General features: G+C 42.3%; 1 protein-coding gene across 1 annotated transcript; it reads left to right on the top strand.

Annotated features, from left to right (window-relative positions):
- The first annotated feature begins 824 nt into the window (after positions 1 to 824).
- Positions 825 to 20,039, top strand: LOC117538621 (DNA ligase 1-like). Its single transcript, XM_034204488.1, has 6 exons — positions 825 to 981; positions 2,056 to 2,118; positions 3,979 to 4,156; positions 14,249 to 14,453; positions 17,566 to 17,685; positions 19,751 to 20,039. The coding sequence occupies exons 1-6, from the start codon at positions 965 to 967 to the stop codon at positions 19,810 to 19,812; spliced, it is 645 nt and encodes a 214-aa protein (XP_034060379.1). The 5' UTR covers positions 825 to 964; the 3' UTR covers positions 19,813 to 20,039.
- The last annotated feature ends 1,993 nt before the right edge of the window (positions 20,040 to 22,032 follow it).

Raw genomic sequence — 22,032 nt, forward strand, 5'->3', positions numbered from 1 at the left:
TCTCAACACACTTTTTTTTACAGCTCAGATTTTCCCGGGAGAGAGTTGGAGTAAAGATGTCTAAGAGAAAAAGAGGTGTCACTCTGTGGTTATTTTCGGGAACCCTAACTCCAATTCAGATTAGCCTATGGGAAGTCAAGTCAACTTTATTGTCAATCTTTCAGTTTGTGTGTAAAGACAGCGAGATCGAAATACCTTTTCCCACAATCCCGAATAAGAAAATACAAATATATATACAAATATGTATATATAGGCCTATATACGCAATCAACAGACACATTTGTACATATGCACATATTAAGACCTAAATAAAAGCACAACAATCAATATATACAACATAACTTCAATAACTTTGAGAAATGTGCATTAGTGCAAGACTGTTCATAGCAGCGCAAAAAGTGTAAACAAATAACATAGCCAGTTACATTTCTAAATAACGTCCTTATATGTTATATTTGTTTAATGTGAGGGTTTACCCATAGACTATTTAGAATTGAAGGGGTTTTTCTTGTTTAAATGTTTTGGTTATTTAAATCGTATTAAATAGTAATGTACAGATGTTTTTTTAAGGACATCACAATCCCAATACCAGTGTGTTATCTTTTTAAATGGAAATCTGTTGAGAGAAAACTGAAAACAATGATATTCCTTTCTATTTACATAAGTACATTTCAAGGCTACAACATATTTACTTTTTCAAAACCAAGTCAATGTAACAAAACTAGAACAAAAAACAAGTAATGCAGACCGGAAATAAAAAATGTATCGAGTGACTCCTCTTTTCTTATTGACGATCTTTGGCTGAGATGTCATTTTGGCGCCGAATATTTCTCTGTATTTCGTCACTCTGCAGCGCGGGAGTCTGTGTTTTGTGTGTTGATGTTGGACCCTGACTGTGCTTTAATTAAGCCATAAATCTACATTTAGTTTTTTTATCTGGTGAAGGAATATTTTTGAAGACAACATGCAGAGGAGCATCGCGTAAGTACAAAGTTAAAAGCCCGGAAATGATTCATATTTAGTTAACTGTTGTTACTAGAGTTAGGTTTGGGACTGGTTGAATCTGTATTTGCTTTCCTACTAGCTTATTAAGTGTATTGTATGTTGTTTTTATGGGTAGTTAGTGCCTACATGACTGTGACGTTAGCTTAACTGCACTGCTTGTAAGCTAGCTTTAGCATAAATGAGTCTGTTTTAAATCCATCCGTTGGGCAATAAATGCTTCACTTTTTGCCCAAAACAAATATAAGACCTCTTGTCATATATCGTGCAAGTTATATGTAACATGTAAGCTAAACCTTGACAGTTAACGCTAGCTAATTTGTGTTGATACGAGAAACGGTTTAAGAAGAACTTGAAATAGCGTAACTTTAGCTAAGTTAACTTTGGTTAAGTGAGGCTTGCTAACTTACGTCTGCGTAACGTTACGTCCGTTATCAAGATGACGTTACGCATGAAACGTAGGAGGTGGGAGAAGTACTCGGATCGTGTACTTGAGTAAAAGTACCAGAGTATATAAATACTCTGTTAAATGTTACCGAGTAAAAGTAGAAAAGTATTAGCATCAAAATAAAAGTACTAAAAGTAGTTATTCTGTAAATTGGTCCATTTCAGAATAATATATATGATATGTTTTATAATGATTGATCATGAAAGTGTTCTCAAAGCTGGTAAAGGAGCAGCTAGTTTGAATGACTTGTATTCTGCAGGGTAGCTTGTGAATTTACTGCAGGTGGAACTAAAGTCTGATTTAACACCTGATTATATTTCACATCATTCATCCACATCTGTAAAGAAATGTATGTAGTGAAGTTAAAGTAAATGATATTTTAGTGGGGTAAAAGTACAAAGTAGCAACACATGTAAATACTCAAGTGAAGTACAAGTCTCTCAAAATGTTACTTGAGTAAAAGTATTAGTTTTGTTACACCACTGCACACACACCAGCTGTCATTGGCAACATGTACTGTATTGAATGGCTATCTTTATCAATGTTTAATGTTTCACTGATAACGCCCATCAGGACATGAACTGTTCCTCTTCCTCCTCCATCAGATCCTTCTTTCAGCCCAAGGGCAAAGATGTTCAGAAGAAAACCTCAAATGAAGCGGTGAAAAAGTAAGATTTTGCCATGCAAGTGTTTATTTAGTACATCCATGATGTTTACATTGGTATGATCAATATAATGTGAATTTCACGATTTAGCTGTTTTCCTTAAGGACGTTCAGAAATAACTACTATACAATTTGACAAACAACAAGGCTATCATGTCCAGTGTGACATACCCCTGGCTCTTTTGTTATGGTTCTATCTGTATACTATCCACTGTATACTTAACCGAATTAAGTCATATGCGTTCTGTTTAATTATATAAATAACTACAAACAAGTAGAAGAAGATATTCATTGACATGAATTCAGAGCACTCTTGATCCACATGTCCCTCCTTACATTTATTATAGCGCTTTTCCAGATGCTCAAAGCGCTTTACAAATACACATTACCCATATTTTGTATACATGCAATGGTCACTGTGGACAATACCCACAGGAGCAAGTTCAGGTGAAGTGTCTTGCCCAAGGACACACCGGCTTTACAGACGCAGCAGCGGCGGGTTTCACCCCTTGATCATTGCACAGCGCACTGCGCCACACCGTCCATCTTCACGCCTCAAAGTCATCGAGGCGCTTTTACAAGTTGTATATTTTTTTGTTTTTGTTTCACGGTTCTGCCACGAGCTCACAAGACAGTTTTGGGTACGACAACGTGGGGATAACAGTGATATACATTGATATCATACATGTACTGTGGATAATACCCACAGGAGCAAATCCGGGTGAAGTGTCTTGCCCAAGGACACAACGGCCTGACGCAGTGGCGGCAGGAGCGGGTTTCTAACTGGAGTTCCCCAGCACCCCCCCTTGATCTGATGATCAGATGCACAGACCACTGCGCCACCCGTCCCTATGACTATAACCATCCATTATGTTACTGTTGTTATGAACTGGTTATTATTTTTTGAAATGATATCCCACTTAAAAAAGCGTCAGACTAGCAACATTAAGATCTCTAGTCGATATAAATACTTACGCCAAAACAGAGAATGTCTCATGAAGGTGTGAGTAATGCTATCTTGGACATCAGTAAACTAAATCACACCATCAGATAATCTTCAAGCTTATTTTTGTGCTAAAACTCCGTTTGACAGCTTGGGCAATTCTCTTTGAATCATTGAGTAAAACTTCTTGTTGGAGTAATAATGAAAGGAGATAATATCGTCTGTTTCTCATCTCTGAGCGGCTTTAACGATCGTGTTCATTATCTCTAGACCAGAAGTTAAACCCCTCTTTAATGCGCTTTATGTAATGATCTTTTCACGATGGCTTTGACCTCTTTCACGACTCTTGCCTCTTTATTTTATACATCTCAGATCAATGTATTCTGCTTTTGCTATTGATCTAAAATTCTTAATACAGCATCGTGTGGCTGCGCTTTTTAACGTTTCTGTTAGAGCCAGTATTTAGATTTGATAAGAAAGGCCACTTCATTGTGACGTCTGTAGTCAACTCACTATAAAAGACTACAATTCCCACGGAGACAGTGATGGGCAACCGGCTAGAAAGACGCCGTCGAGGACAATTACCCTTGAAGTTATTAAGCCTTATCACGAAAGAAAGAAGGCCTGAGTTGATCGTTAGTTTATTCGAGTTTTGAATATTGTAAAGGCCTCTTTTCTTTGTTATTTTCTTCTGAGCAAACACATCTCTTAATACCATCCAAACCATCGGAGGCCAAGCAACTCTTCAACTGTTAGTAATATAAAGGAAGACAACGAGTAAAACATGTCTGTTTTCGGCGTCTAGTGGCTTGATAGATAAAACAAGGAAGGAAGCCACGACAGTTTCCAAATGAATGAGACTTGCTGCTTTTATTTATTTGTTTAAACTAGTGTCTAAGTTGTGTCTCTGCTCTTCCACAGACCTTCCAAAAGTCCTCTGAAGGCGCAGAACGGCGTCCAGGAAGCGGATTCGCCCGTGAAGAAGGTTGTGAAACGCAGCCGTCAGATCCTGGACAGCGACGACGATGAAGAAGCTCCGGTTGTTAAAGAGCAAGCTGCTCCCATCGGAGACAAAGAAGCTCCGGCTAAACCACAAAAGGTAAAAAGGCACTTCCACATATAAATAGATTTTAATCCCTTAAAGGTGGGGTAGGTCATTCACTTCAGAAACACTTTGTTATATTCCATGGAATGCTCTTCACATCCCGATAGCAATGAATATCTTAAAACATGTCATCTGTGGAAGCCGTAGCGCTGTAAAAAGCTCGACCAATCATCTGAGCCGGCCCGGCTAACTGGATGGCCTACCTGCCTGTCAGCCTTCCATCTGGGCACAAACTCATCTCGTGCCCTCATTGGTCATGTGCGCGTTCGTGTGTTGGAGGAGGGGCTCTGTGAGGAAGAGGCAGATTTCTTCCGGCTGTGTATTTTCAAATTCTATCTCGAGCTGCTTTCTCCATTCTTACCTCCCCCACCTTTAACATAAATATCTTTACCATCATTACAAAACACTCGCTGTTATATAACATGTGCAATATTTATATTTTTTATGTTAATAATGTGCTATGATAACGTGCAATTACGTATCTGCCACTACGTTTTTTTGCACTACTAAATACTGTTAGTATTTGCATTAATTATGTGACCGTCTATGTTTCTTGTAGATATTGAATTGCTCTTTTTACTGCACTGTTAGTTTACCATTGTGCTGCTGTGTTTATTGTATTTTTGTAACTCTGGCACAACCATTTCCTTCGGGATAAATAAAGTCTTATCTTAATGCAACAAGTTAACTGTGACATTTGTGCAGGGGCAAGTTGACAGTGTGATTGGACCTGTCGCTGCTTTATTTGCTTTGTTTCTATAAGCCTCTTTAACTGCCTTAAAAAAAGACATTTCCAACGAGTTCAAGTTATTAGTTAACTCTAGGTTATATTATATTGTTAAAGAATGTGAGTTTCTTTCAATCTTTTCCCACACAGGTGGCCGTTATCTGTGTCTCTTAAAAGTCAGCCATCATGGGAATTGTAGTCTTTGATGTTACCTCAACTACAGCGGCAGTACGAATATTATTCAACCCTTTTTTCACGAGACAAAATGGCTTTAACCGAATTTCATTGTGTTAGTCAGAGAGCCATATTTATATAATGAATGTCTGATGTTATAATTGGGAAACATGAATCACCACAGGCTTTCTTTGTCCCGGTGCTGCCATTAAAACACTGTGCTTACATCACATGCTTTAAATCCACATTTTACCCGTACAAAATCTACTCTGACTGTTAGAGCTCCTGTAGGCGTATCGGTGGCGTGTTTTTCATTCGGTGGAGGAAAAACAGTGGCACAAAGGCTCAGTAATTGTACGGTGAATCTCCACGTTGGATGCATTTGTCAATAAGCCACCTAATGAAAAGAGCTGATTATCGGCTCTGGCTGTCGCTCAGACACCTGTAGGTGGACACACACTTCTCTTCGTTGCCCGGCTCATTCGGTTGTTAATATGTCAGTGATTCTTTATTCTTTTGATGGGGAGAGATTCTGATGGATGCATGGTGTCTGCATGACCACCCAGCATCTCTTTCATGTGCTTACAATGATTGAACATGCTTTGTGTCAAGGTAGTAATGCAGTGGTTCTCAACATGGGGATCAGTAACCCTGTTGGGGGTCACAGAATAATTTCCGGGGGTCACCAGATGGTTGTGGAGAAAAATAATACACCTTTCTGATTGTTCTGGGGGGTTTGGACTATATTCTATATAAACTATCATATTCAGTTTATGCTTCGCCGGCTATAGAGCACTTCCATATTGCCATAACATGTCTTGGCACTTCTGGTTAAAGCTATATTTTTCTATTACTTCACAATGAGTTGCCAGCTTTAGCAACCTTTACTTACTAAAGAAAGTTCCAGAAACTATACCAGAGCCCATACCGTGTTCTCGTTGTTTACTTCCTGTCTGCCGTCCGAAACTCTGTCTTTTAACCTCTTTCCTTCTTTCCCTTGATCCTCCTTAGCAACGGTCATTATTTTGCTAAGCAGCGGTGTGTTATCGAGTATTAACAACCTGTGAAATATCCAAATTGACCAATCAGAATGGAGTATTCAACTTAGCCATATCATAATAAGTTATAACAGTTTTTTCACGCACACCAATATGTGATTACGTTATAACGTATATTTGAGAATTGACAGCAATGTTTGGACCGTTGGGGCTGCATGAAGTGAATCATCATGGAACTATATATATTTAAAGTGATCATGGTGCTCATTTCAGAGAAGAGAATCTGTTCCAACTCATCAAACACCAGATGTCGTCTTCCACGTGTGTGAAGATGGATTTTTCGTTCTTTCTTACTAGTTTTTGTGATCTCAATCGAGCACGTGGCGTTCAGGTGTAACAGCTTAGTTGGTTGAAGACACCTTCAGGGCTCGACATTAAGGACTGCCCGATGGCCCGGGGCCATCTAGTATTTAGCTCGGGCAATGAAGCCTCACCTGCTGGTTTCCCGATCGGGCAATCTATTCTGCCAGTATCATGCAGCTCGCGGATCAGTAATGAGTGACCCGACAGTAAAACTAAACATATCTATAACTAGTTACGGTAGTAGTTTGAGAGGTCATTAAAATAGCTACGTGTGATATTCTAACCTGAAGTGTGTTTTGTCCGCTCACCGCTGATCATGCAGAGCTGTGTGTCGACTCGTCAGCAGCAGCTGATCTCTCTCTCTCCCGTCAGATTAGACTTCACTCGCGTTTATGTCCATATCGATCAGATCCAGCTAGTTCTAGCTAATGATAACTACCTGCTTATTAAAAGACACCTAAACAATAAGCGTCGCTATGCAACCGGGTGAGGCCACAAAGTATAGCGCAGCATTATGCATTTGTTTACATGCCCACCGGAACCCCGAGGCATTACCAACAGATCAACGCACAATCAACCCATACAGGACATCTCTTTCTCAACATTACGTGTTAGACATTAGAATTGACTATTCTTGTCTGTCACACACTCTTCTTGTCTGTCACACACTCTTCTTGTCTGTCACACACTCTTCTTGTCTGTCACACACTCTTCTTGTCTGTCACACACTCTTCTTGTCTGTCACACACTCTTCTTGTCTGTCACACACTCTTCTTGTCTGTCACACACTCTTCTTGTCTGTCACATACTCTTCTTGTCTCTCACACACTCTTCTTGTCTGTCACACACTCTTCTTGTCTGTCACACACTCTTCTTGTCTGTCACACACTCTTCTTGTCTGTCACATACTCTTCTTGTCTCTCACACACTCTTCTTGTCTGTCACACACTCTTCTTGTCTGTCACACACTCTTCTTGTCTGTCACACACTCTTCTTGTCTGTCACACACTCTTCTTGTCTGTCACACACTCTTCTTGTCTGTCACATAAGTGGCGCAACTGAAGCGGTATTGCGCTAAAGGGAAATTATTTTGACCGGACATTTTGACCGAAGAGATTTAGATTTGCCGGCTAAAGGGAACTCATTTTGTGTGCTTCGCGGATGCGCTCGGCTCCTCTCGACTGCTGCTCGGTCAGCTTCCGGATGAGGAGGCATTCGTTCGACCAACTTACAGTCGATAACATTACACACATTTTTAACAGGGTTCATACTAGTGTAAATAATGTTTGTTTTGGCAGTTACAACTGAATGTTTATTTTAGCCTTTATTTATACAGGTGTAGATCTCATTGAGACACAAGGTCTCATTTTCAAGAGAGACCTGTCAGTGGTAACACTACCACACAAAGTTACAGACAGACAGGACACTAAACACAGAGGCAACACTAAAATATAACATCGTAAAAAAGTAGTCATTAAAATCCATATACAGTCAGATATAGCAGGGGAAAACACCCACAGATGATTTCTCCAGCTTTCAAATTTGAATGTTTTCTACTTTTTTCCGTCTTCCGTCTTCCGTCTTGACCAACAACTTAAGTATTTCTTATAGCTATGCAGGGCGTGCAAGCGAGCAAACACAAACAAGAACAAACAAACAAGTGAAATGAAGAATAAAATTGAAATTGTACAATATAATATTGTGGTGGTTCATCTTATAATTCAGTCTAGAGAATGCACCAGACAGCATCTAAGACCTGCAAACATCTAAATGTTCTAGGGGAGGCCCCCCAAACCCTTCGTGCGTCATTTCCTCCGCGCGCATTTTTCAGGGCAATCTCTACTGGGCTCAGGGCCATCTGCAAATTATCTTAGATGGCCCACAGGGCACAGGGCCATCTCCCAAAATCCTTAATGTCATGTACTGACCTTACTTCTGCCTGTGACCTTCATCAGGGTCATCTTCATCAGGCCCCTTTTCGTCACAGTCGGCACTGTACAGTTATTAATGGTTCATACAGGATTGTGGAGATTTTAGTTCATGCGAGAACAACCCCCCCCAACGATGATTAATTGGGACAATGCAGTCCTTTATTGTGCACGCCTCCACACTGACTTTTAGCGGTGGTTTCCAGCCAGACTCCGCTCCCTCCCTCCTCTGACTTTAGTTTCTTCCAGCAGCTCTTTGTCAGCGACGCGCTTCACTGAACACACTTGTTTCCTCACTGATGGAGCTTTGCAGTATTGTTTCCCGACACTTGCTGAGATACTTTGCTTCATAGACTCTGTTGAGGGTTCTGCTTTCCTGCATTTGGATGTAAAGCTGATCCGTGTTGGCAGGCCATTGTTTGACTTTTTAAAGTGATAAACAATTGAGTTCTCCTTTGTTTCTGTCTGCAGCGATCCAGATCATATTGGTTTGGACAGTTTGAAAGCTGTGTTCTCTGAGATTTCAATGTCAGCTGTAAATGGAAATAGTCAAGATGTTAAAGGAAAAACCCTCTCATATACAATCAAAGTAGGTTTGCCTTTAAAGCTTTTGTCAAGACTAAAAGTGCTACTTTTAGTAGTTAGTAGCGTCAGCAAAACTAGATTAGGAGTCAAAGCGTTCAGATACCCAAGCTCCCTTTCTCTGGAACTAACTTCCTGTTTTTATTAGGGAGGCAGACAGTGACAGACATTTTAGGAGCGTGTTGAAGACCTTCCTTTAAAAAAAAAAAGTTAGAGCTTGTTTAAGATTAACCTACGTTTGTCTTCCAAGTCCTACATTTTATGGTATTTCTTCTATTCTTTGTATAGTATTTTGTTGTATTTGATCTTGTTTTATTCATATTGATTTTTTTATATTTCACAGTCTGTCTTGTGTTTTTATAATTGTATTGTTACCTTATTTATCTGTTAACACTGCACAGAAGAAACGTTGACGTGTGACATCTATGTTTGTAAATCTGTGAAGCCCACTGAGACCATCGTGTTTTCTGATATTGGGCTATTACATTACATTACATTTAGCTGACGCTTTTATCCAAAGCGACTTACAATAAGTACATTCGACCAGGAAGACACAACCTTGAAGAAAACTGAATCATATAAGTATATCAGGTTTCATAGAGCCAAACATTTCAAGTGCTACTCAACTGGCTTTAGGTAAGCCAGTCCTTTATTAGTATAAAAGTGCTTCGTTAATAGTTCTAACGCTCGAAGTGGAGTCGAAAGAGATGAGTTTTCAGTTTGCGCCGGAAGATGTGCAAGCTATCTGCCGTCCTGATGTCAATGGGGAGCTCATTCCACCATCTTGGAGCCAGGACAGCAAACCCACGTGTTTTCGCCGATGGGAACTTGGGTCCCCCTCGCAGCGAGGGTGCAGCGAGTCGTTTGGCTGATGCAGAGCGGAGTGCACGCGCTGGGGTGTACGGTTTAACCATGTCCTGGATGTAGGAAGGGCCAGATCCATTCGCAGCATGGTAAGCAAGTACCAGTGTCTTGAAGTGGATTCTAGCAGTTACCGGAAGCCAGTGAAGGGAGCGGAGGAGCGGAGTGGTGTGGGAAAATTTAGGAAGGTTGAAGACCAGACGAGCCGCTGCATTCTGGATGAGCTGCAGAGGTCGGATGGCACATGCAGGTAGACCAGCCAGGAGGGAGTTGCAGTAGTCTAGGCGTGAGATGACGAGAGCCTGGACCAGAACCTGAGTCGCTTTCTGTGTCAGCTGGGGACGTATCTTCCTGATGTTGTAAAGCGTGTATCTGCAGCAACGGGTTGTAGCAGCGATGTTTGCAGTGAAGGACAGGTTGTTATCTAGGGTCACACCCAGATTACTTGCAGTCTGAGTCGGGGAAACAACTGAGGTGCCGATGTTGATTGTTAGGTCAAGAGTGGGACAATCTTTTCCCGGGAGGAAGAGCAGCTCAGTTTTGTCAAGGTTGAGCTTGAGGTGGTGAGCAGACATCCACTGAGAGATGTCAGCTAGACAAGCAGAGATGCGTGCGACGACCTGGGTCTCTGAGCGGGGAAAGGACAGAATTAATTGGGTGTCGTAGGCGTAGCAGTGGTAAGAAAAACCATGCGGGCTAATGACTGATCCGAGTGAGTTTGTGTACAGGGAGAAGAGGAGGGGACCAAGAACAGAGCCCTGAGGGACCCCTGTAGTTAATTGACAAGGGTCGGACTCAGACCCTCTCCAAGTCACCCTGTAGGTACGGTCTTTCAGGTATGAGGTGAGGAGGGAAAGAGCAGAGCCTGAAACTCCAAGTTCTTGGAGAGTGCGAAGGAGGATCTGATGGTTCACCGTGTCGAATGCAGCAGACAGGTCCAACAGGATGATGACAGAGGAGAGGGATGCAGTTTTGGCAGTGTGCAGTTCCTCCGTGACAGCAATGAGAGCAGTTTCTGTGGAGTGACCTGCCTTGAAACCAGACTGGTGCGGATCCAGAAGGTTGTTCTGATGGAGATAACAGGAGAGTTGTTTAAAGACAGCGCGTTCAAGTGATTTAGACAGGAACGGGAGGAGAGAGACAGGCCTGTAGTTTATAACATCAGACGGGTTGAGAGTGGGTTTCTTTAGGAGAGGGTTTACTCTTGCCTCCTTGAGACTGTTTGGAAAGTGACCAGAAGTTAGAGAAGTGTTGATGAAATGAGTGAGAAACGGTAGAATATCAGGAGCGATAGTCTGAAGGAGGTTTGAGGGGATAGGGTCCAGAGGACAGGTGGTAGGGCGGGCAGAGGTAATGAGGGTAAGAACCTCACTTGGAGAGAGAGGGGAAAAGGAGGTTAGTGTGTTGGTGGAAGGAGGGTCTGGTGACCCAGCGGTGAGTAGAGGTGAGTCAGAAAAAGAAGAGCGAATATCATCAACTTTTTTTCAAAGTGGGTAACAAAGTCGCTTGACAGAAGTGAGGAGGGGGGAGGAGCTTTTGGAGGGTCCAAGAGGGTGGAGAAGATGGAAAATAGTTTTTTAGGATTGGAATAGGAAGATTGGATCTTATCTTGAAAGAAAGTGCTTTTTGCCTGAGAGATCGAAGCAGAGAAAGAGGAGAGGAGAGCCTGATAGGTTAGGAGGTCATCACGGTGTTTGGATTTCCACCGTTTCCGCTCTGCTGCCCGAAGGACGGTTCTATTAGCACGCAGTGCATCATTTAGCCAGGGAGCAGGAGGGGACTGACGAGCCTGCCGAGATGTGAGAGGACAGAGAGAGTCCAGAGTGGATGAGAGAGTAGAGGAGAGAGTTTCTGCAGCAGAGTTTGGAGGCAGGAGTTGGAACGAGTCAGAGGAAGGGAGGGCTGAGAGCACCGACGAGGCAAAGGTAGAGGGGGAGAGGGAGCGAAGGTTACGGCGGACAAGTGCAGGATGAGAAGAGATTAGTTTGATATGTTTGGAAAGGGGTAGAGAGAATGAAATGAAGAAGTGATCGGTTGTGTGGAGCGGGTTTACAGAGAGGTTAGAAGTAGCGCAGTTCCTTGAGAATATGAGATCAAGGACATTGCCAGCTTTATGAGTCGGTGGGGACGGAGACAGTGAGAAAGCAAAGGCGGTTAACAGAGATGTTAGTTCGTCTATCTTCCCCATCTGGAGGTTGAAGTCTCCGAGAAGTACAGCGGGAGGGCCAGTTTCAGGGATGTGTGAGAGGAGATGATCTAATTCCTCCAAGAAGTCCCCCAAGGCGCCTGGTGGACGGTAGAGAACAACAATGGTTAACTGTATAGGATGGGTTACTGTGACGGCATGGAACTCAAAGGTGGAAGGAGTGAAGTTAGGTAGCTTGAAGAGGGAAAAGCTCAATTTGGGAGAGAGCAGGAGACCAGTGCCACCTCCTCTGCCAGTGGGTCTGGGTGTATGGGAGAAGGAATATGCAGTGGAGAGAGCTGCTGGGGTGGATGTGTTGGATGGAGTAATCCAGGTCTCAGTGAGAGCAAGGAAATCCAGAGACTGCAGGGAGGCGTAGCCAGAGATGAAGTCAGCCTTAGGAACAGCTGACTGGCAATTCCACAGGCCACCAGAAACTAGATGTTGGATCTCAGTGGAGCATGTGGGATAGACGAGAGCAGGCCGGTTATATCGATTAGGAGATACACGGGGCCAGTGATAATTGCGAGAAGACACATGAACAGGAATGGAGAAAATACACATGATTATAGCATGAGGGGCTAGAAAACTAAAGAAAAGAGAAATAAGACACCAGCTCAATCAGAGTAGGATTTGCCTCCTCTTTGCCTCCCTCGTGACTCCCGTAGGACTCCAATGTCTTTGTCAGTCTTCGGCTGTCTGACGCTGAAGCTGACGCTCCATATATAAATACACTTTGATTTGACTACCTGTAAGACAGCGTTTCCGCCAAGGAGGCGTCTTGCCGTCATTTGACGAGGGCGTCCAAAAATAATTATAATTTGAGAGAAGATCGAGAGTTTTTATCGCTTGAAATTACGAAAAGGAAAAAGGACATCCCTCTGTTGGAGGGGCAAAGGAATCTGGTGGGATTCTTTTCGCCACCAGCAAAGCGCGTTACTGTGACGGAAAAAACAAACGCCGCCGCATCTTCCAAGGACCATGCCAGGATGGGTGTCCCTAGAGACGTAAAGAGATGGCATTAGGGACGGCGCAATTACGTACAAAAAAAAATACGTAAAGAGATAGCATGCCTATCTAATGGCACATTTCCACTGCAGCGGGGTAGCCCCGTTTAAGCGTCCTTAAGCGTCCTCGCTCAGGCCTCGGGCTGCCTCGCTGGCCGTCCGAGGCCGTGGCGCATTTCCATTACAGTTTAGGACCTGGGGTAGCAACGCAATGTAGGCGGGGCTCCCGTCGAGCTCCCGCTGGATTTTATCATCCCCAATAAGATGTAGGAACGTCGTCACCTCCTCGGTCGACCACGGTGTGCTTTTCTTTGACGTTGCCATTTTTGTAGCTCCTCCGTTTACAAAAATGCTGTGTATAAAAATGCTTCAAGCTTGCTTCTAGATATATATGCGACGCAAGGGATGATCTTGTGACGATTCTCTCTGACCAATCAGCAGTCGAGTGTTGACGTCACTAGTTCAGCCCTGGCCTGGTCTGATAGAACCACGATTTTATGGGGCCGGAGAGAGAAAAAGTACCCGCTAGCCGGTGCTACGCTATATGGAAAAGCCACCAAAAACTGGCCTGGCCGCTTGAGGACGATTTAAGGACGCTTAAACGGGGCTACCCGCTGCAGTGGAAATGCGCCATAAGGGACGGCTCAATTCAAAATTCAAGTCACGTGACACGACATCACCCCCGCTCTCGTGGTGGATGCCCTCTCAGCGGAAACACTGCTGTAGGAGCCTGTGTTTGTAGCTATATTATCTTCATTATTTGTCAACACCACACACACTTGTAATGGGTTGTTTCCGGGATGGTCACATGGTGTGGTTAATGGTATTTAGGGCACTGGGTGTATGCGGAGGTTTGGTAGCATGAGGGTGAGCTTAGCTCTGATATGTTTTGTTGACCGTATGATTCTGTTTGTTTATTGTTTTGATTTACAATATTAAATATCCTTAAAACGTCGAGTTCAGTGCAGACTTTATTATTTATACGCGTCACAACAATGAGCGAAGTTTAGCCTCAGAGCGGCCTCTTCTCACAATCAGAATCAGAAACGGGTTTATTGCCAGGTAGGTTCACACATACCAGGAACTTGACTTGATGTCATGGTGCATGCATAAAATATAAAACAAAGAATCTTTAAGGACTCTGTAATCGAATCTAGTTAAATAGCAATAAAATAAAGCAGTAATTTACAGCTAAATGGAATGCAATGAGTTATAGAATAATCACAAAGCTTACCAGTCCAACGCTGCTTTTCTTTTTCAGAAGGACGACGTCTTCAAGGCCGTTCCCACCCCCATGTCTCCTCCACCTGCCCCGGCCACCTCTAAGACACCAGCCACCCCCACGACCCCTGTGACCCCTGTGACCCCGGCCATGACCCCAATGACCCCGGCTACTTCTACTTCACCTGGGACCCCCAGCACCCCGAACTCCATCTCCCCTTCTGGGCTCGTTAAACGCACAACTGGTCAGTATTCCCCCTGCTTCCACCCCTACTGCCATTTATTACATTTGTGTTTATTTTTTTACTTTATTATTTGCCCCTTTTGTTTGGGTCCCTTGAAGGCGCTATACAAATGTAATCTATTATTATTATTATATGATCTCTTATTTCCTTTTATATATATTTTATTGAGCATTAAAAGTACAAAATATACAATTACAGAATAATAGAGGGACAGAAACATAATGTTCACTTTTGGTTTTCTATTGTATACACCCCACCCCCCACCCCCCACCCCGCCTTGACCCCAGGTAAGAAACACAATTATGCACACAAAAAAAGTTTAAATAATAATGAGGGAAAGCTGTGAGCAAAGATATTCTTACAATAAGAATAATATGAACCCAAAGGACTCATCTGATCTGTGGGGCATAAGATCCAGAGTGTCTATGAAAGGGCTCCATATTTTATTAAAGATTAAGTCCAAGAGTTCCAGGCTTACTCTAAATCTGCAGTTCTCAACTTTTTCCTTAAAAATTGCAGCAATTCTGAACTTTGACACCAGCTGAGGATTGATCGCTTTCCCGCCTCGAGCTATTTTTACTTGATTACTTATTAGCAGGGGCCTAATGGCTCCCGAAACTCATTATATCAAAACGAGGCAAAACAAGACATTTATCACAAACTGAACGCATGAGAAACGACTAAGTCCCCCCCCCCCCCCCCCCCTGTTTCATTTATCTCCCGATCCGTTTGGCAGGGTCTCCACCTCTACACTGACAACATGTAGATTGTGTTGCACTATGTGCCATTTATCTCATCTGCTGAACCACGAAAACACACTCTAGAAAGCCCAGACCATTAGTTTTCTGCGTGTGTTTGCATCGTGATGGTATTATTATTATTCTTGCTGCGTTGTCTTGTGATGTTTCATCCTGCTGACTGGGCTCTAATGGAAGCAGCAGAGCAACTCTCAGTGATTGTAGCTGATTGTTGATCTGTAGTCGCTTCCTTTCTGCTTTGGTGATTTCATGAAGGGGAAAAAAGCACGAACATACCGTATAAAGTAATTATCATGATGCAGCTTGAACATCTCACACGCTTCCTGCAGTGCATGCTCATTATCTGTGAATTATGAATGAGTGGAGCCTTAATATGCTTTTTCTGAGTTGTCCCTTTCATGTAGTTTGTTATAAAGGTTTGTGTGCAAAGGCTTACATCTCAAAGTTTCTCTCCCACCAACAGACAGAGGGGGAAAAGAGACGTTTCATATGTCTCATACAGGCAGTACGAGACATCAAAGCGTGGAGACAGTAGACGCAACATATGAACCTGAAAATGAGCAGAATATTCCCCTTTAAACATAAAATAGTCATTTTAAGTTATGCTTTGTACTCACTGTACCGTTTTCATGTCACATCAGGAATGTAGGCATTTAAATGTGGAATATAAGCGACACAGATGTCTAGCATTGCAGCTTTGTTTCCGTTTGGGAAGCTCCTCCTTTTCTCACCGTTTCCTTCGTCCTCCTTTTGCAGCAGGAGAGCGGCTCACTCTCTTCTCATCTTGCCATTCTCTTTGTGTTCTGATGACTGCAGTGTTTACTCTCCGCAGCGCTAGAGCCACCATCTCCACTGGGGAAAACACCACATTAATGCAACTCCTTCATTTCACCAGGAATTGCGTTCTTAATGTCCTGGGTTAATGATTTCATGATGATATCTAGAAGGAACACATCAGCAGCACTAGGACTAACAAGGACTGAAAGCAAGGCGTATGTGGCACCGAAACTAAAATGACCCTCGAGCAACGCTGCTGCATCACATTACAGGAAAGGACAGAGAAGCTGCTTCGCTGCATCATATCTTTCAGGAGCAAATGTTTTCATTAGCAAAGTATCTGTGCTTTTGTTTTATGGTGCCCTACATCTGCAGGAACAGAGTAGACGGTGTATAATAATAATAAACTTGATTTGGAGAGCAGCTTTCATGCACAAAGCAACCCAAAGTGCCTTTCAGAAAACACAACAACAATATTCAAATGATTACAGAACAAGATAAAACATCTAGTGATAATATGTTCAAATAAAACAATTGACAAATGTAAAATAAAAGCAAAACAGAAATAAAATACAGAAAAATGGACAATGATACGAGTGAGAACTGAAAGTTAACCCAAATTAAAAGCTATATTAAAAAGATAGGTCTTTAATTTGCTTTATTACATGGCTTAGTTGAATACTCGATTCTGATTGGTCAATTCAGAACACGTGACACGTTGTTAATCCAGAACAGACAGACCGCTGTCAAGGACTTATTGACCGTTGTTAAGGACGCTCACATCTGCAGAAAGAAGTCCGGTCGATTGAACTGTCTACAGTTTACAGTTTCAAACTGGAACAAGGAAACAGCGGAGAAGTAACGGGGCAGAAACCCTCCTTTTTACGCAGCGGTCCAGACATAGACTTTTTAGATAGATTTCTCCCTTTAAACTGTGGGTTTTCTCCGGAAGTGTTTCCTTGTACGATGTGAGGGTCTAAGGACAGAGGGTGTCGTATTGTCACACTGATATTCTGTACACACTGAAGTCCACTGAGACAAATGTAACATGTGTGATATTGGGCGATATAAATAAACATTGATTGATTGTTAGACATCAAACGGCGACACATATTCAGTTGTCAGTTACTCTGGCATTAGGGCAGGGATATCTAGATACTTCCCAAGGTTTGACATCATGAATTGTGCTACTTTTAAAGCAAGCAACGATGCTTTCAAATCTGTAATAAAAAAGCTCCTCAAAAACACTCTCGAAGCAGTTCCTCCGTTGCTACGTTAGTTCAAACGGTAACAACGGACTATTTCTCTTAGCGGATGCATGTCCATTTAAATCAATACATACAACTATTTTTTAAATCAATAAAAACATTTTCTAAATCCATAACAGCATTTAAATGAATATTGGGAGTCGTGTCGTTACTTTGTTGAGAATGTGGCCGTGTGATAAGCGGGATAATGTTCTTTCCCCATAATGACCGCCGCGCTGCACAGTATCCCTTACTTTAAACATTTCAAGAGATTTTCTTTGTCTTCCCCTCTCCTTTGTTTTAATGTAACGCCTGTCCTGGTGTGTTCAGCGAGGAAGATGTTCCCCAAGAGGAAGCTGGATGAGAGCGGCAGTGAGAGCCCGAAAGACGAGTCGGAGGCCAAGGAGGAGCCGGGTCAGAAACACAAGCGACCCCGTGTGGAGAGCCCAGGTACACTTCACCTCTGATAGGAGCCTGCTAACAAAGCACAGGAGAGTCCTGGGGAGAATGGACACATCATCAGATACTTTCAAAGATCTTAAAGAAAGTACGTCTGTAACATCCCAAATGTCCCTATGGTCCATCAGTAGTTGCTTGAACAGAGCTGGAATACCAGTCAACTAATCGCTTAGTTACTCAACAGAATCTGTCTCTGCAACTCATTTGATAATATCGTTAGAGTGGATTACCAAACGGCAAACAGTCGTTAGTTCCAGCGTCGACAATGTGAGGATTTGCAAGGTTGTTGGATTCTTAATGAGCAAGAATTTGACCTTTTGGTCGGACAAAAAAAAGCGATATTAAGACATCAGTTTTGGCTCTGGATTCTCCTGATTCAATATATGGAAAAGTAATCATGTTTAATGATGTCATCTATCAAGTGATTTGCAGCCCTAACATAACAAGCCTGTGCGTCAGCCTAAGACATGTGACGGATAAACGGAGACCAAAGAAGGTTAAACGGTGAATGAAAGACAGTCAGTTTCTCATCTGTTATTCAATTATAATGTTTGCTGTGGAATGGTTATAGTAGAATTTCTCGACAAGATGCAACTTAAAGTGCCAAAAACTTCACCTTTTTTTGTTTTAAAGATGGAGCTGTGAAGGAACAACGTTGAATTTCTAAGCAAACTATAAAACTCACAAAAATACATTTTCATATTCTCTCTCTGCCATTTGCTTCAGATTTGTGTCCTTAACAACTCAGAGTAGCGTTTCAACATCAGTTAGGGATGTAACGATATATCGAATATCGCGGTAAATAAATGTCTCAATATCGTCGTGAGACTGACAAAATATACCGCGATTTTCTTTTATATATAATTATTATTATTTTAATTTTTTTTAAACCTTTATTCAACCAGACGGTCCCATTGAGATCATCAATCTCTTTTTCAAGGGAGACCTGTCCAACATGGCAGCAAGTAGGTTACAACATGAACATAAAACAACAGATAACACAAAAGGACATCGTATGTACAGGGCTACATGTACACACCTAGAGACATTGACAAGTACCAACAGTATATTTATATCTCTGTCAATAAGCCTCACCTTCTTGGCAACAGCTGTATTGTTTTTGAAGTGGTGGAGAGACAATGCACAGTTTGACCCACTGCTGTTACCCATGGCCAAAGCATATCTCTGTCCCAGCAACATCTGTACCAAGCAAGAGAGTTTTCTCCACAGCAGGGGATTTTGTAAACGCCCAAACATCCCAGCTTCTACCTGGAAATGTGGACATGCTCATATTCCTCAAAGATAACCTTGATGATGCTGAGTGAGTGAGTTAGAGTTGAGTTACTTGAACAACTAAAGTGAAACTTGATTTATTCTATTGCAGGGTCTGATTATTATATTGTTGACGCTTTAAAATACTACTATCTACTAAAATGCTGTACAAATCAGATTTATTATTTAATCAAGAAAAAAAAGTCAAGTAAACATTTTTTTTATTTTTCAATATCGCGATAAATATCGTACTGTGAGTTTTTGGTATCGTTACATCCCTAACATCATGTATAAGCAAAATTGGAAATATTATCCATCCATCTATCAAACATACTTGTCCAATTTGTGAGTCTACATGAGGTCTTATCTGGGACATAATAACAAAGTGTTTTGTGGTGGTTTCCCCTTTTTTAAATGTAGTTTTTTGTTCGCAGCATGTGTGTTTCAGATGCACAGCAGAGGGGGAAATGGACCCTCTGTTTTTCCCAAATTGTCTTTACTAAAAGTTAGATTCACAAGAGAAAATAAAGTTTGAAGTCTCTCCTCCTCACCCTGCTGGTATCATGACCCCGGCTCTATGCTCTGTCAATAGTCTCTGGCTTACCGACTCTCAGGTGGAAAGCAAATCTTAAAAAACATAACCTGCGGCATTTACTGAAGAAGGCTAGCTTTGTTGAAAACCATCTTCAAAGCATGGTCGCACAAATACAAAATAAAATAAACTGGGTCACCCCTGCTGGCATTTCTCTCTTCAATGACTCCTCTGCCTTTCTGTCTCACCCAGGGAACACCGATGAACCATGGAGGGAGGAAGCAAAGGAAGAACGAGTTGAAAAGGGGCGCTGACCGAGGCTACGAGCCCAGATGAGGGAGGAAGGTGGAGAAGAAAGAGGAAGTAGAAAAAGGCCGTGGAGGAGAAGAAAAGAGGAAGTAGAAAAGGCCGTGGAGGAGGAGGAGGAGAAAGAAGGGAAAGCTGAGGCGGGCGGAAACGAAAAACTGAAGCAAAGGAGAAGAAGGGATGATGAAGAAAGTTTCCAAGAAGAAGAAGAAGAAGAAGAAGGAGAAGGTGGGTTTGAAAAAGGACACAGCAAGAGGCAGAAAGGAGCCCGGAAAAGTCAAACACAGAGAAAGCCGAAGAGAAACAAAAGGAGCATGAAAGATAAGGAGCCGCCCAAAAAATCCCCATCAGCAGTTTCTTTGGTGAGGAGACATTTGCATAGCTCCTTGCTTGCAAACAAAAAGGTGTCCGTGAATGCGCTTCTATCAGGATGAGAGGAGCTTAACAATATTTCCCTGCTCCGACCCTCCTGCTCCACCTCTCACCTTCCTTTTTGTGTATTCTGTTTTGTTCCTATAGCTCCCATAGAAAAGCTCGCAGTAAAGGACGGAGAAATCGGAAAGAGGAGAAGGGCGAAGGGAGAGAAACAGACGAGTCCAGAGAGGAAGGTTTCAGGCGGAGGAGAGCAAAGACGTCAAAGGGGTGAATCAAATCAAACTTTATTTATATGGCGCTTTTCCATACACAAAAGGTAATATAAAGTGGTTCACAAAGAAATAGATGAATAAACAAGGTAATGAATACCAAGTAACACATGACTTGGTATTCATTACATTGCATTTAGCTGACGCTTTTATTCCAAAGTGCATTCGACCAAGAAGATACACATAGAAGAAAACAGAATCATAAAGTACATCAGTTTTGATAGGAGCCTAAAACATTTCAAGTGCTACTCAACTGGCTTTAGATAAGCCAGTCCTTTATTAGTATATAAGTGCTTTGTTAATAGTTCTATCGCTCGAAGTGAGTCGAAAGAGATGAGTTTTCAGTCTCCTCCCGGAAGAGGTTGCAAGCTATCTGCTGTCCTGATGTCAATGGGTGAGCTCATTCCACCATCTTGGAGCCAGGATAGCAAACCCACGTGGTTTTTGCCGATGGGAACTTGGGTCCCCCCTCGCAGTGCGGGTGCAGCGAGCCGTTGTGGTTGATGCAGAGCGGGAGTGCACGTGCTGGGGGTGTACGGATTTAAACCATGTCCTGGATGTAGGAAGGGCCTATATCCATTCGCAGCATGGTACGCAAGTACCAGGTGTCTTAAGTGGATTCTAGCAGTTACCGGAAGCCAGTGAAGGGGAGCGGAGGAGCGGCGTGGGTGTGGGAACATTTAGGAAGGTTGAAGACCAGACGAGCCGCTGCATTCTGGGTGAGCTGCAGAGGTCGGATGGCACATGCAGGTAGACCAGCCAGGAGGGAGTTGCAGTAGTCTAGGCGTGAGATGACGAGAGCCTGGACCAGAACCTGAGTCGCTTTCTGAGTCAGCTGGGGACGTATCTTCCTGATGTTGTAAAGAGTGCATCTGGTAATGATAAGACAGTTGGAACCAAAAGAAGTCAATAAGCACAGGACTCAATAAAACAAGGATGAAATAAAAATACATCTAAATAAAATAAGAACAGAAATCCAAATAAATGAGGAAGAATAAAAATGAATACAGTTATTTAAAAATACCTATCAATTAAATCCATTATAAAAAGGTGGGTCTTGATTTTGCTCTTAAAATAGTGAATGCCCTGTGCCGCCCCAAGGTGTTCTGTAATTCCTTAAAGACCCCTCACCACTTTGTTTTCACTTTGCATCTGATTAAAACATTATTATATCATTAAATGAGAATTAAAAGGCAGGTACCACAAGACCTGAGGGTTCATTAATTAAAGCAAAACTAATAAATACTGAGACCATTAAGAGCGTACGAAACCAATACAAGTATTTTTAAATCATCAGGAAGTTACACACAGCTCAGTATTTAGATGCCTCGCCTGCCTGTTTGTATTCACGTCTGTTGTTACCTGTCAGACACACTGAACTTGTCAATTAGGCGGTGTGCCCCCCTTCTCTTGATGAATGTTAAACGGCTCAACAGCTAATCGTGCGGATATTCAGCGTGAAGCTAAATGAGTTAGAACATGAAACCAAAGTGAAGTTATTTGTATTTATTTATTTCAGAATCAGGTTGGTTGCCAAGGTGGTTACACGCATTCAAGGAATTTGTTTTTGTGCGTATTTAGTAC

This window comes from Gymnodraco acuticeps, unplaced genomic scaffold (assembly GCF_902827175.1).
Source record: "Gymnodraco acuticeps unplaced genomic scaffold, fGymAcu1.1, whole genome shotgun sequence".
Taxonomy (NCBI): domain Eukaryota; kingdom Metazoa; phylum Chordata; class Actinopteri; order Perciformes; family Bathydraconidae; genus Gymnodraco; species Gymnodraco acuticeps.

Coding starts and splice junctions, on each gene's coding strand:
- LOC117538621 (XM_034204488.1), top strand. Junction 4,157..14,248: donor CTCCGGCTAAACCACAAAAG/GTAAAAAGGCAC, acceptor TTTCTTTTTCAG/AAGGACGACGTCTTCAAGGC. Junction 14,454..17,565: donor GCTCGTTAAACGCACAACTG/GTCAGTATTCCC, acceptor TGGTGTGTTCAG/CGAGGAAGATGTTCCCCAAG.